The following is an 18,733-nucleotide window of genomic DNA, read 5'->3' on the forward strand; positions in this document are numbered from 1 at the left end:
CCTTCATGCTATGTAGCCATGTGCGCCCTAGGATGGCATTGAAAGGGGAAAAGTCTTCTACCACCGAAAATTGCACATTCAAGATAACTAGTTCGGCTTGGACAGGAAGCACGACATCTCCTAAATTAGTGGTTGAAACTCCATTAAATCCTAACAGTATCCGCTCGGGATTTTCTAGAGCGGATGGTGGGAACCCCATATATTTGAATGCGAACATTTGTAACAGGTCAGCTGAACTGCCCAGATCAACTAAAGTTTGTCTTACATCAAAATTGTTGATTCCTAGTTTCAAGATGAGGGCGTCTTGATGTGATTGTAACACCAGATTGGGATATACTAGGGGAAATGTGATAACCCCATCTATTTGGGCGCATGCCCCCATCAGCCAATCCGAGTTGGATGGAGTTAACTCGCTCTTGTACGAAGATAGCTTGAAGCAACCTTTGACTTTTCTGTTTAAAGTTGTATTTCTCATCAATGGACTCCCCATGAATGTAGTTGATTACGACTCTAGGAGTCGCTGAAGTTGTAGGGGTCGTGGTCACTGGATTACGGGCTACCTCCTCATGTTTTTCCTTTGAGCGAACGTACTATTTGAGATGCTCAACTCTTATTAACTTTTCCATCAAGTAGTGGAGGCTTCTACATTGCTCCGTGGTGTGACCATGGTCCTTATGATAGGCACACTTTCTGCTTTGGTCCCTCTTAGCCAGATCTGTCTTTATTGGCTCTAGCCATCTGAAATTAGATAGTTCGCTAATTGTTCGCCTTGCCCCCTACCCATCTACCTCCATTGGCTTGTGGTCTTGGAGTTCCTAGCTGAGTCATTTTTGGCAGGTCAAATGGTGACCAGATCCTACTAAGTAGTTGCACGGACGTCATTCTCGAGCATAGAGTATTTGTTTGCTCGCTTGAACAAATCATCCATAGTCGTTGGAAGCTTCTTGGCGAGATATTCAAAGAAGGGTGTACTCGAGCATATATTCCTTTTAAAGATTTGTAGGACGACATTCATGCTGTAAGATTCCACTTGGAGTACAGCTTGCCCGAATCGCTTCACAAATTCCCTCAACAATTCATTTTCTTGCATTTTTATGTTTTGTAGGGTATTTATGTTTTGCTTATGTCGTGTTGAGCACAAATATTGTCCCACAAAGGCCTTTAACAGATCTCGAAAGTTATTCACGAAGTTCATCAGGAGGTGGTGGAACCACGAAAGAGCTTGGCCTTGGAAGCTGGCTGGAAAGACCTTGCATAGTAGAGTGTCATTCCCTATGTCAAGGGTCATGAGACTTGCCTATAGTGCATGATATGGTCAAATGGATCGCTGGTTCCATCATATGTAGAGAATTTCGGGACCATGAACCCTCTTAGGGGATCATAGTTGATGATGTGAGGGTTGAAAGGCGTGGAGAGCATGTTGTCCAGTCGCCTACTGACGGAGCCGGGGGGACCCCTATTGACCAGATCCCCCATTGGTTGTTGTACTGGCGGATGAGGGAGCCAGTCGGTTATGGTCGGTGTAGTTGAGGGACTAGGGCATGCTTCCTGGGCCGTCACTACATGTGGTTTCCCTCCTATGCCAAGCATCTAAGGTCCTAGCCTTACACACATTGCATTCGATAGCTAAGACTTTCTATCACTTCTCATTTTTGCTGAGACACGAGTGGAGTCGAAGCTCTCATCCTACTACACGTGGCAGGCTGGCGAGGATCTTTCCTTAGGCTGCATTTCTTGTTCATTCCAAGGGAGCTCTGCATTCCCAGGATACATAGCCTTCTCGTTTTTCCTAGAGTTCATGCGCTAATTTCTAGGCTATCGGCTATGAGAAGGACCCAATGAGGACACTTGAATACGCAATACTTCGTTCTCCTCTCTGAGTTTCCTTGTTTTGCGAAGTAGGGCTTGCATCTATCTCTCGCTCTCGCGCTGGCGTCTTTCCATACTCTCACTCCAATTGAAGTAGTCTTCACTACCCATGGCCAACGATCAACTTCTAGAAGGTATTGACATCTTTATTAGTTCCCACAAACGGTGTCAATGTTGATACTGAGTCAATTGAGGATGGATTCCTCCCTTAGATGTGGCAGTGAAATTTCCCGTTCCAGTGCCGAAATATGGGGTTTCTACTTTCCTACACAAAAATGTCCGGACGGGTTGTCCAAACACACCCTCTGAAGTCTAAGTTAGACTTTGGGAATGAATAGAAACCTTAAGAGAGAGAAAGAAAGAAGAAAGAGAAAAAGTCTGAAAACTCGTAATGTCCCCCCCTTTTTGTTCTATTTTAGTAGGGTTTTTATAGTGTTCAAGGGTGGAGAAAGGCCCAGTAGTGCTGAGCTGGCCCTTGTAGTGATGATTACGCAGTAGTGACAAGGCAATCATCACATCTGCAAGGCGACTGGGGGTTGTGTCAGACGATGCGTCATGATACAATTTGTCGTCCTTTCAATCTCGTTGAAGGTCTAGGACTAGACATGCCAGTCTACTAATGTAGATGTGAGGATGGGGAGAATCCCATCAGTCATTTTGATGTCAGCTGGCTATGGTCTTGCATATCAGAGAAGATTTGAGGCTATCAAGGATATGCGGGCCGCTCAGTGTCCAAACAGATCCAGGTGGAACGTGTTCGAGTACCTCAAAGGTTGTCCGATCAATGATGGGAAGAGTGACATGTGGTCCATCTAGGATGATGCCATGTGGACAAGCACGTGAGGGTACACATGGGAGAAAGCTCCCACAATTAATGCATTGTTGGTAACGTTGGGGAGTTGAGCACACAATCAGTCAATCGCTCAATCAACCACTCTGTTGAGTTGTTTTAATCACTACAACCCGGTATTTAAGGATCAACTTTGGGAAACACCTAAGGGGCACTTTCAGTTGAGCCACATGGTTTTGATCCTTGCCTCCTTTATTGAGAATTTTTTGTAAACATGCTAAATGTAAGCTTGATAAACCTTCTTGACATAAGTATTAATCTTCTTTAATGTTGATGATTTCCTTTTGATGTATTTTCTTGATTGCCTCTTTGAAGATTCTTCTTACCTAAAACACTCAAATATAACCTTTAGATTTAAACCTAGTCTTATTATCATCAAAACATGGGTTTAACCACAATTTCGTCACTAACAAAATTAATTTTAATTTTTAGTGATGTATTACTTTATTTTCAATCATTCTTCATATTTGTATAATAATTTTTAAAATATCTCAAAAAATAAATGAACATAACTAAAAACAATTGAAATATTTTATAAAAACACAATATTTCAAAAATTAGTTTAAAAAAAACTATTTTCTATTAAAAAATTACCAAACATATTTTAGAGTTTGAATTTAAAAATTAAAAATTATTTCTAAAAACAGTCTCAACAAGCAATAAATATCTCACTTTAGTTAACAAAACTATTATTAAAACTTGAAAACAAATTCTTACATTTAAAGTATTAAACCAAACGGTAATGAAATTAAATGTCAAAATTAAATTAAAATTTATATTTAACTGTTTACCACTTAATTTGATAAAATTTACCACTAATATCATCATAAATTATCTAAAGTAAATTTATAGATCATCGCAAATTAAGTATATATTTTTATTACTCCAAAAAATAAATTAAATTAAATTATAAAAGCTTGTCAAATACTTCATTCATTCGAAGAAATACTTCAAAGTATCAAGAAGCGCTTTTCACTCATTTAAAATCACCCTCGATTGAGCTTTTAATCTATAATGCTTTTATTGATGATAATTTTATCCAAAGTACTTTTATTGAGAGCCGATTACTATTCGAATATAAAAAATATATATATATTTGGAAAGTGTTTTCGTAGCAAAATACGGTTGTTGGAAAAATAAATAAATAAAGCAACTATCAAATATTAATCTAAAACTTAATTTAATATCTTTAAAAGTGATTTTCAAAGCTCCACCACACAAGATTATCATAATTTTTTGTCCACTCTCAAACGCTGATTTTAAGCATGTAGATGTGTTAGGTGTTAGTGGTCCAAAACCCATTGTCGAAAATGACAAAATTGAAAGGACAATTTAAACATTCTTGTGGTTGCAAATAAGCAGAAAATTTCAAGATGGGAGTGCGAAGACTTTTTGGGTGACTTTTCAAGTAGGGGAAAATTCCAACTGATCTCTCTCTCTCTCTCTCTCAATGAAAACCCACTTCATATTTATATATATGAAATGATTTTCACTCATGTTTCATACCACACAGAAAGATGAATGTTAGAGTGACAAGAGCGTCTGCTTCACCCTCTCTTCCCCGCTGCCCTTCCATCATCATCCTCTTCTTGTTGTTGTGGCTATTCTTGTTATTTCAGGAATCAACTGCTCAAAATGCTACCCTGGACCCATCTGAAGGTATCTCGTTTTCTATCTCTCTCTCTCTCTCTCTTTTTTCTTTCTTCTCTGTAGACATGCATCTGTATAGAAAAATTATGACTTGTTTTTTGGGTTTGTGGGTTTGTGGTGGTGTGGGTACTTTTACTTCCAACGGTGGTTTCTTTTAGAGCTTTAGCTAGAAAGAAATTGAAGGGTGTGTTTTTGGAGAGCGTAGGCTTAGAGGGGAAGGAATTGAGCAGCTGTAGTTTGTGTTGCGTGGATGAGGGCCATGAGGCCTGACAGCCTTGCCGCTCAAGAGTCATACCAACTTTTAATTATTTACCCACCTACCTAATTCACTTAATTTTCCACATGGATCAGTTATCAACCTTTAAATATTATCACGGATTTTTTTTTTTTTTTTTTTATCAAGTAACGATTGAAGGAAGAAAAGGGTGAATAAATAAGTAAATAAAATATATTTTCTCCTTTTTTATATTATTAAAGTTAAAAATGGTTATAAAATTTTATATATATATATATATATATATATATATATATAAATTATTTTTTATTTTTTATAATTGATATTATTTAATTAAATCAAGAATAAGTATGGATGTATTAATATTTTAAATTCTATATATATATATATATATATATATATATATATAGATATATATATATATATACTATTTAAATATGAAAATATATATTAAAAATAAAAAGTATTATTTAATTCATAACATCGCTTACTCGGCAATTTTTTTTAAAAATGTATTTTTTAAATTTTTCCTTTTTATCGGTTGCAAGAAAAGTCTATCTTGAGCTCACGAGTCATTTCATCCCTCAATAATGTCTCTTCATCGTACTATCATGTAAATTAATAAAAATAAAATATTATGTAATTTGGTAATAATAATTTTTTTTTTTGAAATAATTATGAAAATATTAAAAAAAAAAGAAAAAAAAAAAAAGGAAACAAATAATATTATGGGTCACAAAATTCATATATGGACTAAAAAAGAGTAATTATTAACAATAAAAAATTATTGACTAGATATATTATATATCTATTTGCGAGCCTAGACATGATGCATAGTCAAAATTGGCATTGATAATTATCTAGAAAATAATTTTTTTAAGTCAAAATTAGAAGGTATTTGATAAAAGCTAATATTTATTATTTAATTATTAGAATTAATTTTTAAATTCAAAAAATTATTAAATTATTTATTTAAAAGTTATTATTTAATTTTTAAATCAAATATTAAGATTGCTTGATAAAATTAATTTAAAATTTATTACAAATCATAAAATTAAGTATATTTATCCTCGCTACTTTTAACATTCATATTTTAAGTATTATAAATATATAAAATAATTATATAAATATTTGCTATAAAAGATAATATGTGAATATAAAGGTATAATTGTAAAATATATTCTCACGAATAATACAGTAAAAGAAATTTAAGTTTAAGAATAAGTAAATTATTTTTTACTTTAAGTTAGAATATTAACTTATATTGCCAAATATCCTTCTTGTGTTGTTTATTTATTTATTTATTAACTTTTTAGCAAATCAACTTACTTTCAAGTTTTAGATTGTTTGTCTTTTTATTTTTATTTTTGTTAACTTTTTATTTATTTTTTAATTGAATAAAAAAAATTAATTAGGTGTTTAAAAAACAAACTTAATAACTTGTGATGACTTAATAACTTAATTTAAGTTATTAAATAAATTAAGTATGTTTAATAAAATAACTTAATGGTATAACTTATGTGTTGTTTATTTGTTTTTTTTTTTAACTTTTTAATAAAATAAACTTACTTTCAAGTTTTAGATTGTTTGTCTTTTTATTTTTTTTGTTAACTTTTTATTTATTTATTTTTATTTTTTAACTAAATAAAAAAAAATTAGTGGATGTTTAATAAACTAGCTTAATAATTTAAGATTATTTAATAATTTTATTTAAGTTATTAAGTAAATTAAGTATGTTTAGTAAAATAACTTAATGGTATAACTTAAAGTAAAAAATAATTTCAAGTAATAAATAAAAATAATTAATTTGTTTTTAAATTCATATCTTTATTCTCCCTTTTTACTTTCATTTATCCTAATTACCTTCAGGATCTCCTTTGCTATTTTATAACCTCCACCGTTACTCAATCTTCTTTACTCTAATTATAATTTATGAAGATAAATATATCAATTCAATAATTTAAAATAAATTTGAAGGTAATTTTATCAAATAATCTTAATATTTAAAACAATAATTAAGTAATAAATTTTAAGTTAACAACTTAAATATAATTTAACTTAAAGTCAATTTGAGTCATTAAGTAATAGATATTAAGTTTTACCAAATAACCCCTAAAATATCTAAATACTAAAAATAACATGTTAATTTTCTTTACTTCTCAATACTTAATAGAAATAAAATATTAAAAAAAATAAACAAGTTAATATTTAATACTATTAAATATTATTTAGTTTTAAATTTTATTTATAATTAAGTAAAAAATAAAAATAAAAATAAAAATCAACTTAATCTACTTAAATGATTAAGTTATATTAAGTCAATAATACTAACAATGTTCCTGAAAAGGAAAAATAATTAAATACAGTTGTATTTAATTTAAATATCTGAAAAGATGGGGATATGAATTTGGTGAGACAGCTGAAGCATTGAGCTCAATATTCCAACAATGGGATACACAGTCGGTGGCATTGTGGAACATCAGTGGGGAGCCATGCACCGGATCAGCCATTAACGGCACAGCATTTGAGAGCGAGGATAATAATCCAGCTATCACGTGTGATTGTTCTTACGACAATGGTACCACCTGCCACATTACTCAGCTGTAAGTAAATAATTTTTTTTTTCTTTCAATTTTTGAAAATTATTATTATTATTATTATTTTAAATTCTACCTCTCATTATTATCTTTTACATCAGCTCAAGAGAAGAATAGGAAATGCTAGAAGGGTTTGACCATTCTCTCTGCTCAAGTATTATAAATAATAATCACTTTCATATAATGTACAAAAATATTTTTAGAGATTTATATTGAAAAAAAGTAAGAATTTTAAAAATTACTTAAAAAACTAAGATATCAAAAAGTTTTATTACTTATAATTTTAAATTTTTATAATTGAAATTTGAAAAAAAAAATGTTTTTGATATTTTGTTTTAATTTCTATTTTAAATATTCGATATCAAAATTAAAAGAAATTTACATATTATATGCTTCTTTTCGGTTAGTCACCTCTTTTCTCTCTCTTGAATTAATGTAGGCATAGAAAAAGCATGAGCAATGCAAAAAAAATTTGAATATGGTGTTTTTAGATTTGTTTTATGTGGAATTTAGGAGAACATGATTTTTATTTATTTTTTTATTTTTTTATTTTTTGAGTTTGATGCATTTTTCACTTTCTTAGGAGTTTGATGATAGGCTCAACGTAAATCTTGTTTAAAACAGGTAATTGATCCAAAAACTCATTGATAACTAAAATCGAATTGTATCTTTTAACTTAAGGGGATTTATGTAAACATGCACCAATTAAAAAATATGGATGACACGAGAACCCAAAAAAGTTATTTTTATGGGGAGTGCATTTTGGGAAAAATAATTCTCGTTTCATGCGCTAGAACAATGTCTACCCTACATTACTCAAAAATGTCCTTATATGTGTACATGGATTGCCATCCATACCAGCCCAACTCACATGAAGATAGTAGATCATCATTCAATCAAGAAAGATACTTTAAGCCCAAAATAGTGTTACTTTAAGATAAAAAAAATATTACTTTAAGACCAAAACACATGTAAAGGCATTTTCGGATAACGTGAGGTAGACACTATTCCAGTGCATGAAATAAGAATTATTTTCCTTAAAATGCATTCCCATGAAAATGACTTTTTTGGATTCTCTTTTCATCCATATTTTGTAAACAGTACATGTATATATACATAATCCCCCCTTTACCTTATCAATCTTCAAAGCTATGTAATTAGTCATATAGAGATTGACATTCAATAAGTTTAAAATAAGGCCATGGATAGGTTGAAAAATCCCATAACATGGCAACAATTGAAGGTAGCCACAAAGTCCTTAATGGAACATCACATCCACGAACCCTCAATGGTAAAAGTTAGCACAAAATTGACGTCCTTAAATTTATACCCTCATAGGTTGATTTCTACATTTGGAAAATGTCTTTTAGCTAGTAGAAGTTTTTTAAGTACATCAATTGCTTGATCATTAATTGATGGAGTATGATTATGTTAGAATACCTTGGAAAAATCTAGTCTAAGCCTAAGATCTCAAACAAATGCATGCATTTAAGATCCTAGGTGTAGCAGAAAACTAGATATGCCTTTAAAACTTTTCTAGGGTAAAGATAACAAGAAATCATTTTGTGGATTTGGATGTTTTCAAATCTTTTTCTAGTCGATGGAGAACATGATCTCAAAGACCTAGAGATCTTCTTCCTATTAACTTTTTCTTGAATCTTAGTAGTGAAGAAGGATGGACTTCTCTCTAGAGGGATGGGGCCTAAGGTTTTTTTTTCTCTCTCTTTGGAAGACAATAATGAATGTGAGCATCTAAACTTAAACCCTAAGAGGGTTTATATAGACCTCCCTATGAGTTTAAATGACCTTAACCCATCTTAAGCTTAGGTCACTTAATATGACCCACTGGGTTTATTTATTAGCTTTATTGAACTCTAATTAATAATTAACCTAATTTAGAAAGATAATTCATAAGCTTTTGTGTAGCCTTATTCTTTTACCAAAACACCCTTATGCACACCTATGAATAAAACCCCAAATATCCTTTAAAAATAATATACAACCAAGGAGTGCAAGCTTGAGTGAGGACCATTAGGACTCATAGGAAAATTCTAGATCCCTTAAATCCTAATTATGAAATTTACTCAACATCCCACTATAGAGAGTCGACTATACTCCAACATCTTATGAAATTAAATCAAGAAATAGATTGATTAAATCTAATTTAATCAATTTCTCAAGTCCATAACCTATTAACCACTGCATGTAAGTTCCCCATGAACTAATGTTTATAATCTAACGAAATGGAAACTATCAACCTCTTAAGATCACCTTTATTATCACTGAGTTTGAAATATATCCTCTTATTTTGTGACCAACTAACATATTCTAACTCATTATAAACATATGTCAAATCCACTAAAAGAATTACCATGACATTGTAGGTTCTATGATCCCAACTCCTTAGGATCACTCAAAGGGACATATTTTCTCAATCTCATGAGATATCATGGTGCCAACCTCATGGATTCCTATTGTCACTTGTCTTAATTAATAATAACCAAATCTATAAAGAATATATGACCACCTCAGGGTCTCACTCATAAGTCAAAGTCACTGAAGACCACAGTATAACTTAATATTCTCTCAAGGTTGAGAACTCATAAAGTAAGTAGCTTAGTGAAATCATGACCACTCGATAACTGATGTCATGATTCACCATATGTCTTATTCAATACATCATAGTGCGCTTACCATGGGAAACTCATCCCAATGACAAAGGCAAGTCATTACTCCAATTAGGAGGTAGTGCACTACAACCTCATATAGGTTGCCTAAGTTCATGAACTAGTTGTGAATAACTCATCAACTTGCAAGGAAGTCATGAATTGAATCTTTTGTGCAATTCTAATACACTCTAGTCATGTATAATAATAGTTATGTAGACCTAAATGCTCAAATCAACCATAATGCATAAACATGATAGTGAAGTGAAATTGAAATCATAACATAAATATTAATGAAATCTTATATTGTTATATTATATCATGTTTTTAAGGGGCCCTATTCTAACAAATTCACTATTAATTGATTTTGTAGCACCTTTTGTTGTACCAAATATAAATCTAGCTCAATATATTTAGTCTTTAAATAAAGGAATGGATTTACAGACAATGCAACTATGCTAAGATTATCACACCACATTATTATAATTCTATGTTACTTCACCTTTAATTCAATAATGACTTAGCCACATTGCATTAGTAGAACTTCTATACCTTATCAATGTGCTTTACTTTTAGAAAGCATGTTGCTTTTCAGAACACTAGAACACCACATTACTCCTAAAATATATGCAAAACCTAGCAGTTAATCATTTTTTATAAGATCATTGCCCCACCTATATATGAGTATCCTATTAATTTTAGTGACTAGACTTCTTCAATGTTCTACAAAAATCAATAGCAACCTTAAGATACCTTAGTATCTTTTTCATAGATTTCCAATGTGTATCAAAGGAGTTTGCATAAATTGGCAAAGCTATTTAGACTATAATCTTTCTAGCTTGGTAATGGTTATATACTAGAGTGTACCACCTACACTCTTGTACTCTTGACTATTCATAACCGGAACACCTTCCTTAAAAGACAATTAGAGTCTACTAATCATTAATGTAAATAGAGGCTTAGCATTAGTCATCTTCATTTTCTATAAAAGGCCAGTGATATATTTCTTCTAAGAGCTTCTATCCTTGAGAAAAAACTCAATTACCCTAAATCTTTTAAGGAAAAAGCTCCATTCAAATGAGAAGTAACAAAAAATATTTAATAACATGCCTAATAAGTATGATATTGTCCACATAGAATAGGATGAACACACATGATTTTGCATGAAATCCAGTCTAATGACTTGCTCCCCCCTTGTGTACATATTGTTCGTTGTGGGCCTAATAGACTCTTATGACTTTAAAATACGTGTACATGGTTAAGAGGAATTCATACATATATGTCAGAAAAAATTTCGTATTCGATGTGAAATATCATAATCACTCACTATGCAGAAACAATGTCCTTATCGTTTCCCACAAAATTAAGAGGCTAAACAAACTCTCACAACATGGTTGAAAATTGGTTTTGATATCATTTGTTACTACCCACTCCCTCTCATGTACATATTGTATGTTTTAGGCTCAAAGAGGCCTCATGACTTTAAAACATATCTACATAGTTAAGAAGAGTCTATACATATATAATGCTAGGAATTTTTTTCCTTTATTCAATATGAGATTTCATAATCACCCCTTAGGCAGATAAGATATTATCATCGTGTACCATATGATTTGGGGTCAAATAGACAAACACTCCTTATGGGCCTAAAAAAAGTCCCACACTGAAGTCGAGGATCAACTATGATACTATCTACAGCAATCCACTTCCTCTCGTGTAGATATTGTTTGCTCACGACTTTGGAACATATCTATGTGATTAAGAGAAACTAATGCATACATAATGTTAAAAACTTTTTCCATTATCTGATGTGAGATATCATATCTAGTGAAAAGACAATGATCTACCTTAAAAAAAGAAAACCCTAAATGTTATAAAAAAATTCTTAGTTTGTTAATCTAGGCCCATGAAACTTGTTTACAAACCAAATTTTATTAGCCATTCCCTTGTTCAAACCCGAGTGGTTGCTTTATATAAACTTCCTCATGAAGAATGCCATTAAGAAAGACATCATTAGTATCAAGTTGTCATCTCTTAACCTCTTGTCAATGTAACTATTAACACAATTCTTATGGAAGTTGGTTTCACTATAGAACATAATGTCTCAATAAAGTCAAGACCCACTATCTGATGGTAGCACTTGGCTACTAATATGGAATTACACCTAAAAATAGACATCTCAAGATTTTTCTTAAGTTTAAACACCTATTTACACTTGGTTGACCTTCTATCTTAAGGTTAAGGCACTAAGGGTTAGGTCTAATTTTCATTAAAGCATTGTATTCATAAGCATTATCTCATGTCACTGATCGTGTAGAAGAGCTTCAGTGACATTAGATGGCTCCTACATGGTGATATCAAATAAAAATATTTTTTGTTTAAAATTACCAACCTTAGATCATGTGACCCTAGGTATGAATTAGCTGTTAAAGGAATAAGAGTACAATATAAAATAATAGAAATTAAGGTAAGAGAGGCATGAGATTGTAAAGAAAGAGAAGTTTGAATCCATAGAGTAAGATTTAATTTTGAAAAGAAAACATTTTCTACAAATAAGTGGTTTATGGAAGAGTGACTTATTGGTGGAATAGTAATAGGTTGGACAGTAGTGTCACCTATCGATTGATGATACATAATAAATGATAATGGAGCTGTATGAGAACAAGCTTGTGAGGGAGGAACAAAGCTAGAATAAAAAAAAAGTGAGGAAATTGTAGAACTTTGTTATTTTTGAGCAAATAGAAAACTATATTCATCAAATATAATATGTTTGGAAACATATACTTTAACATCAATAACAAGAAAATTTGAAAAAGGTATAAGTAAGAGATCTAAATTGATGCCTATGATTGTTATATGGGTGTAAATGAGGAAAACATAAGTAACTAGATATCTTTCTATGATGGAAGTTATATTTTACCTTAAATAATGGCTTTATAGAGTGTTTCTAATGAAAAACTATATTTGGAGGGATGTTGATAAGAAAAACAACACTAGAGAAGCCTCAGACTAAAATTTAAGTGGTAAAGAGGCTTGAGTTAATAAAGTAAGGTCTAATTAAGCAAATCACCTGTGCTTATGCTATATATAGTGTCATTTTGTTCATACATGTGAGAAAAGGAATTGATATGTGTGATGGCATAGGAATCAAGTAAGGATGTAAGTTATCAAAACTTACTTCACCAATCTATTTGAAAAAATTTGAGCTTACAGTTTAATGGCACATCAACTTAAGTTTCAAAATAAATGAAAGATTGATAAACCTCATATTTGGAGTTAAGAAAATTGATCCTTGTAAATCAAAAACATGCACTAATGGTAGAAAAGGTTGGAAAAACTCCATTTCTAACTATTTCCTATTTGGCAATAAGAACAAATGAAAGGAATTTTATTGATTATAAGTTACAACCTTTTGACCTAGATGGTCAATCTCTTATGCCAAATGTTAAGAATTGGACTATTAGAAGAACATGAACCAGTAATAGAAATAGGAAATGCACTCGAATTAGCAATATATCATTGTTGAAACTAGCTAGACCAAGGTTTTACATCAAAAACTTGAAGCATAAGGTTTCAAGGTCAATGTTTAGTATTACTTTGATAATTAAACCTAAATAATCCACTATGTAGAGTTCTTCCCAAAACCATTGTGCTAGTAACATAGTCATTCACAAGACACAAAGTAAGGTAAACTCGAGTAGGGAATCCCTCGGATTACTCCATTCCCTATCCTAAGACTAGATTAGGTGTATGAAATCCTCCTAGGTCTCTAGATCCTAAGCAACAAAAGCAAAAGACAATTTTTTTTAAGAAATAAGATCTAGATTAATACATTAGAAGAGTTTACCAAAGATTTGGATGCTCCCAAATCAAATTTGTGTGGTGAAAAATCAATTCATAGTCATCGGAAGCCTTGTAGACTCATGATCTTTCGTCCATTGACTCTACTTTAACACACAAATGATGGTATGTGTAGGAAAGTAGAGGCTAAAGTTCTCTTCTTTCTTTTTGGGTGGTGGAAGACAACTAAAAAAAATTAGAAACCCTAATCCCTAAGAGAGGTATTTATAAGGTTCCCCATTGAGTTTAAGTGACTTGAGCCCATCAAAGGCTTAGGTTACTTAATTTAGCCCAAAAAATGTCTTAATTGATTAATTAACCCAAAAATGTTATCTAATTAATCAATTATTCAAAGCCAGAGATGTTTTTCATTAACTCATACACAAACTTATAAAATTACCAAAATGCCCTTATACACATAAGTGAACATAGAGCTTATCTACCCCTCATAAATCATGTCATCGTGGTATATGAGCTTGTGTATGGACCATTGAAACCCATAGGACAGTATTGGCTCCCTTAGAATATAAATTTGAAGTTGATTCAAAATCCCACTATAGAAATTCAAAATCCATTAGAATACAAAGATTCTCTATAGTGAGATTTTGAATCAATTACACTTCAGTGCCTTATGTAAATAACAATGAGACACTAAGTGCTTGGGTCTATGACCTGCAATTCGTTGTGTATAGTTTCCCATGGACTAGTGTTCGTAGTTTAATGAGGTGAAATTTATTCATCTCTCAAGACTATCTTTACTATTCTTGAGTTCCAAATCCTCATATTATGTAACTGACATATCTTAGCTTTCTAAGAGCTTATATCAATTTCCACTTAAGGAACTACTATGTTCATAGTTTACATGAACACACCTCCTTAGGAACACACCTTCTTAGGATCACCCAAGAGAACACTCTATCTCAATCCCATGAGATATTATGGTGCTTCTATTGAGAATATGTATTGCTACCAACTTCTATCATTAGTGACCTAATTCATAAGGAACATATGATCACTTTAAGATCTCACCTATAGGTCAAAGTCACTACTAACTTTGACACAAACTCAATATTCTCTCAAGGTTGAGAGACAACACAACGTAGCATCTTAGTAAAGTTATGACTACTCGATGGCCTAACGTCACGATTTACCATAGGTCCAATCTAATGTGTAACCATACAACTAGTGCACTCGCCCTGGGAAACTCATCCCAATGGGTAAGATTAGTCATCACTCCAATTAAGAGGTACTGCACTATAGCCTCTAATGGTTGCCTAGACCCATGAACTAGCTGTGAACAAATCATTTACTTTTAAGGAACCCATGACTTATATCTTCCATGTAATTCCTAATGCACTCAAGTTACATACAATGCAAGAGGTGTAGGTTAAAATTCTTACAAAATATAATGCATGAAATGAGGATAGATAAAAGTGAACATGGATTTTATTAATAAATAATAAACTTCAAAGCTTATTACATCATTTCATACTTTTAAGGGATATATCTTAACAACTTGAAGTACAAATTATTATCCTTGACAAAATGTGAGACACTAGTGATATTTTTATACATTAAAGGAACATAAAGTAAATTATTGAGATATACTCTAGAACTAGAATTAGAAGTAGAATTATTAAACACATGAGATTAACTAGTATTAGTGATTATTAAGCTTGAACCATTTCCCATATGAATGTTGTCATTTTCATGTTACCCTATTTCAAAATATAGGTTGTTACAGATCGTTGGTGACATGGTTAGTATCATAGGCATATGGATACCAATTAAGATCAACAATATTTAGAGGAGTCACCATTACCATCATAGACTTGTTATTGTTTTGATTGTTGCTTCGACCATTGTCTAAAGTTGTTATTAACACTAAGAAATATGACATCAAACCTATAATAACATGTGTATTGTATGCCCTAATTTTCCAAAAAGTTAGCATTATAGGATTTTCTATGTCCTCATCCATAACCACTTAATCCTCAACTAACTTGAAAATTCTAATTTCCTTTAGGTTTTTGTTGTTGACCTTGAAATAAGAGGTTCTTATATATATGTGCATTAGTAAAAATAATTGTGTTATGTTGAATCTTATCCTTTAGAGAAAGTAACAAAGATGATGTTGAAATGCAATCTAGTATCTGTTTGAGCTTTGAGGCACATGCATATAAGATTCTAGGCATAATGGAAGTGATAAAAATTAAAACTTTGCACCCATATGATGTGTTATAAACCATACCTGTAGTTTGAATGTTTCCAAATTTATATCTTCTCGTAATTGAGATCTCGAAATCTCATTATCTTCCACCCAATGAATTTTTTTTATCTATGGCACTTTTGTAGAGTGATTACACACTTAGAGAGGTTCCTATCAAAAAAAAATTACACACTTAGAGAGGAGAGAGAGAAGGGGGCTAGATCTATAGAAGATTAACTGTCTAAAATATTGTAATCTAACCTTAAAACTCATGGTGTTTATATAGACTCCCATATGGGATAAAGTCATTCTTTGATTTGTGGTACTTTTGTAGAGTGACTACACACCTATAGAGGAGAGAGAGGACGAGGCTAGGTCTTTAGAAGACTTATTGTCTAACATATTAGAGTCTAGCCCTAAAACTCGTGGGTTTATATAAACTCTCCTGGGGGTTTAAGTGACTTTAGCCTAACTTGGGTTAGGGTCACTTAGTCTAGCTCATTGGGTCTTAATTAATTAATTAGCCTAAACGAGCTCTTATTTAATTAATTACTCTGGTATAGATAAACAAAACTAAATAAACATAAAATCTTGTGTAACCTTACACTTTTACAAAAACGCCTTTATGTGCATAAATAATTAATTCTCCATAAAGCCTCAAAATAAATAATCATAAGTTCTTATGCAACTTTACGCTTTCACCAAAACACCTTTATGCACATATATGATTAAATCTTCAATTTTTCTCAAACCTTTGTGCTAACAAAGATTATGAGATTGAGTAGGGACCATTAGGACCCATAAGAATATACTATCTTCCTTGGAATCCAATTCTAAAATTAACTCAACACTCCACTAAAGAGATTTTAATTGCACTCTAGTATCCAATATCATTGCATTGAAAAAAGAATTGATTAAATCCAATTTAATCAATTCCTATAATCTATGACCTACTATCTGTTGCATGCAAACTCCTTATGAATTGACATTTGTAATCTAACAAGGTAGATGTTATCGTCCTCTTAAATTTACTTATGCAATCCTTGAGTCTCATATCCTCCTATTATGTGATCAACTAACATATTTTAGTCCACAAATGATATATGGCAAATTTCAATTAAAGAATTACTACAATATCATAGATTTCATAATCATAAGTCCTTAGGATCACTTAAGAGGACACCCTATCTCACACTAATAATGTATCATGGTACTTATTTTGAGAATACTTATTACCACATGTCTTAATCAATAGTGACCTAATTCATAGAGAATATATGACACCTATAGGTCAAAGCCATTGAAGACCTCAACACTAACTCAATAGTCTCTTGATGTTGAGAGTCCACACAATATAGTAACTTAGTGAATCATGACTACCCAATAAGCAATGTCATGATTCACTGTTAAAGCATTACATCATACATACTAGTGCACTCACCATAAGAAACCATCTCGATGACCAAGATAAGTCATCCCTCTAATTAGGAGGTGTACTATAGCCTTAGATAGATTGTGTAAGTTAATAAACCAACAGTGAACAACTCATCAACTTGCAAGGAACCCTTGACTTAGATCTTTTATGTAATTCCTAATGCACCTAAGTCATATACAATACAAGAAATGTAGGCTTGAATGCTCAAATAAACTTTGATACAATTAATGGATAGGAAAATAGAAAGTCAAGTCTAACTTTGATACAAAATGTATTACTTTTAAGGGCTCTATCCTAACAAATGCAATCTTAAGTAAAGAAGGCTCATGACAAGAAGTGATGACATACATAATTGAATCATACACCACCCCTAAGCTTGCTAGAATTGCTAAAATCTAATCTTCATTGAAATTATCATAATATGTATTTGTCTTTATAAAATAATCATTCTCTATGAGTTTACCTTTCTTCTAACTCTAAAGTAGAAAGATATAATGCATCACCTTAGCTCTTGATTGGGAGGCACAATTTTGCTTAATGGTTTCCCAAACATCATGAGCGATGTCACAACCAACCAATTGAGGAAGAATACTTGAGTCGTTAAAGCAAGAAGCCAAGAAACGAGTGGATGATCTTGTCTCTCTTGTGTAATGAAGGAAGGATTCATTGTTCAAGTGTCTCCATCTTGAATCAACTTAAGAGGAACTTCTTGAGTCCTATGAATGAACCCTTTGAGGTTGTAATTTGTTGTTTTCGTAGGAGGTAATTGTTATACTTCAATTTCACTATAGTCAATTGATTTAGAAGGTTAGCCATATGAATCATGGATGCAATCAAGAAGGTTGATAGAGTTGGAGTCAATGAGTTCTTCGGTGTTGTTGCAATTGTTGAATTCATTATTACTCATGGATTCAAGGCATCATAGATTTTTGAAGAGGATGCCATGCGTGAGTAGAGAGATGCTCTAATACCAACACATAAATGCAACATGGAGAGAAAGTAAAACCATATTTTTTTAGAAAGAAATAGCTTAATGATTCTTTTATATGCACATTAAAAATTAGCTAAAACCTAAGTTATTGATTCTCTAGGTAAGACCTTTACTTATGGGTTGTTGATAGTGCATAATAAAACCTAGGTTGTTGGATGAAAGTACCAATAATAATAACAAACTTGGTACAAAAAATTGAGACCAAACTTTGTACAAAGTAATGAGATCAAAATACATACATGATGATATCTAATTGGTTGTATCTTTTGGTATATACCAATTTGGAACAATAGCCAAACCTTAAAATTTTAAAATTGAACAAGGTCAACCAAGGATATATTTATGAAGTGTAATAAGCTATGATATACTACTAGCTTCTTTAAAAAGCTAT

General features: G+C 31.7%; 2 protein-coding genes across 2 annotated transcripts in view; both read left to right on the forward strand.

The window, feature by feature from the left end:
- Positions 1-4,162: 4,162 nt before the first annotated feature.
- Positions 4,163-18,733, forward strand: part of LOC117923303 (probable LRR receptor-like serine/threonine-protein kinase At1g56140) — a 32,935-nt gene continuing 18,364 nt past the window's right edge. The window contains exons 1-2 of the mRNA XM_034841529.1: positions 4,163-4,378; positions 7,024-7,207. Of these exons, the coding sequence (XP_034697420.1) occupies positions 4,237-4,378; positions 7,024-7,207 (326 nt within the window). The 5' untranslated portion in view covers positions 4,163-4,236. The remainder of the gene's footprint in view (positions 4,379-7,023; positions 7,208-18,733) is intronic.
- The window catches only part of LOC117923304 (probable LRR receptor-like serine/threonine-protein kinase At1g56140), a 60,800-nt gene continuing 46,383 nt past the window's right edge, over positions 4,317-18,733 (forward strand). Inside the window, exon 1 of the mRNA XM_034841533.1 lies at positions 4,317-4,378. The gene's annotated coding sequence lies outside the window, so the exon portion shown is untranslated. The remainder of the gene's footprint in view (positions 4,379-18,733) is intronic.

The sequence above is a fragment of the Vitis riparia genome, chromosome 10, assembly GCF_004353265.1.
Source record: "Vitis riparia cultivar Riparia Gloire de Montpellier isolate 1030 chromosome 10, EGFV_Vit.rip_1.0, whole genome shotgun sequence".
NCBI lineage: Eukaryota > Viridiplantae > Streptophyta > Magnoliopsida > Vitales > Vitaceae > Vitis > Vitis riparia.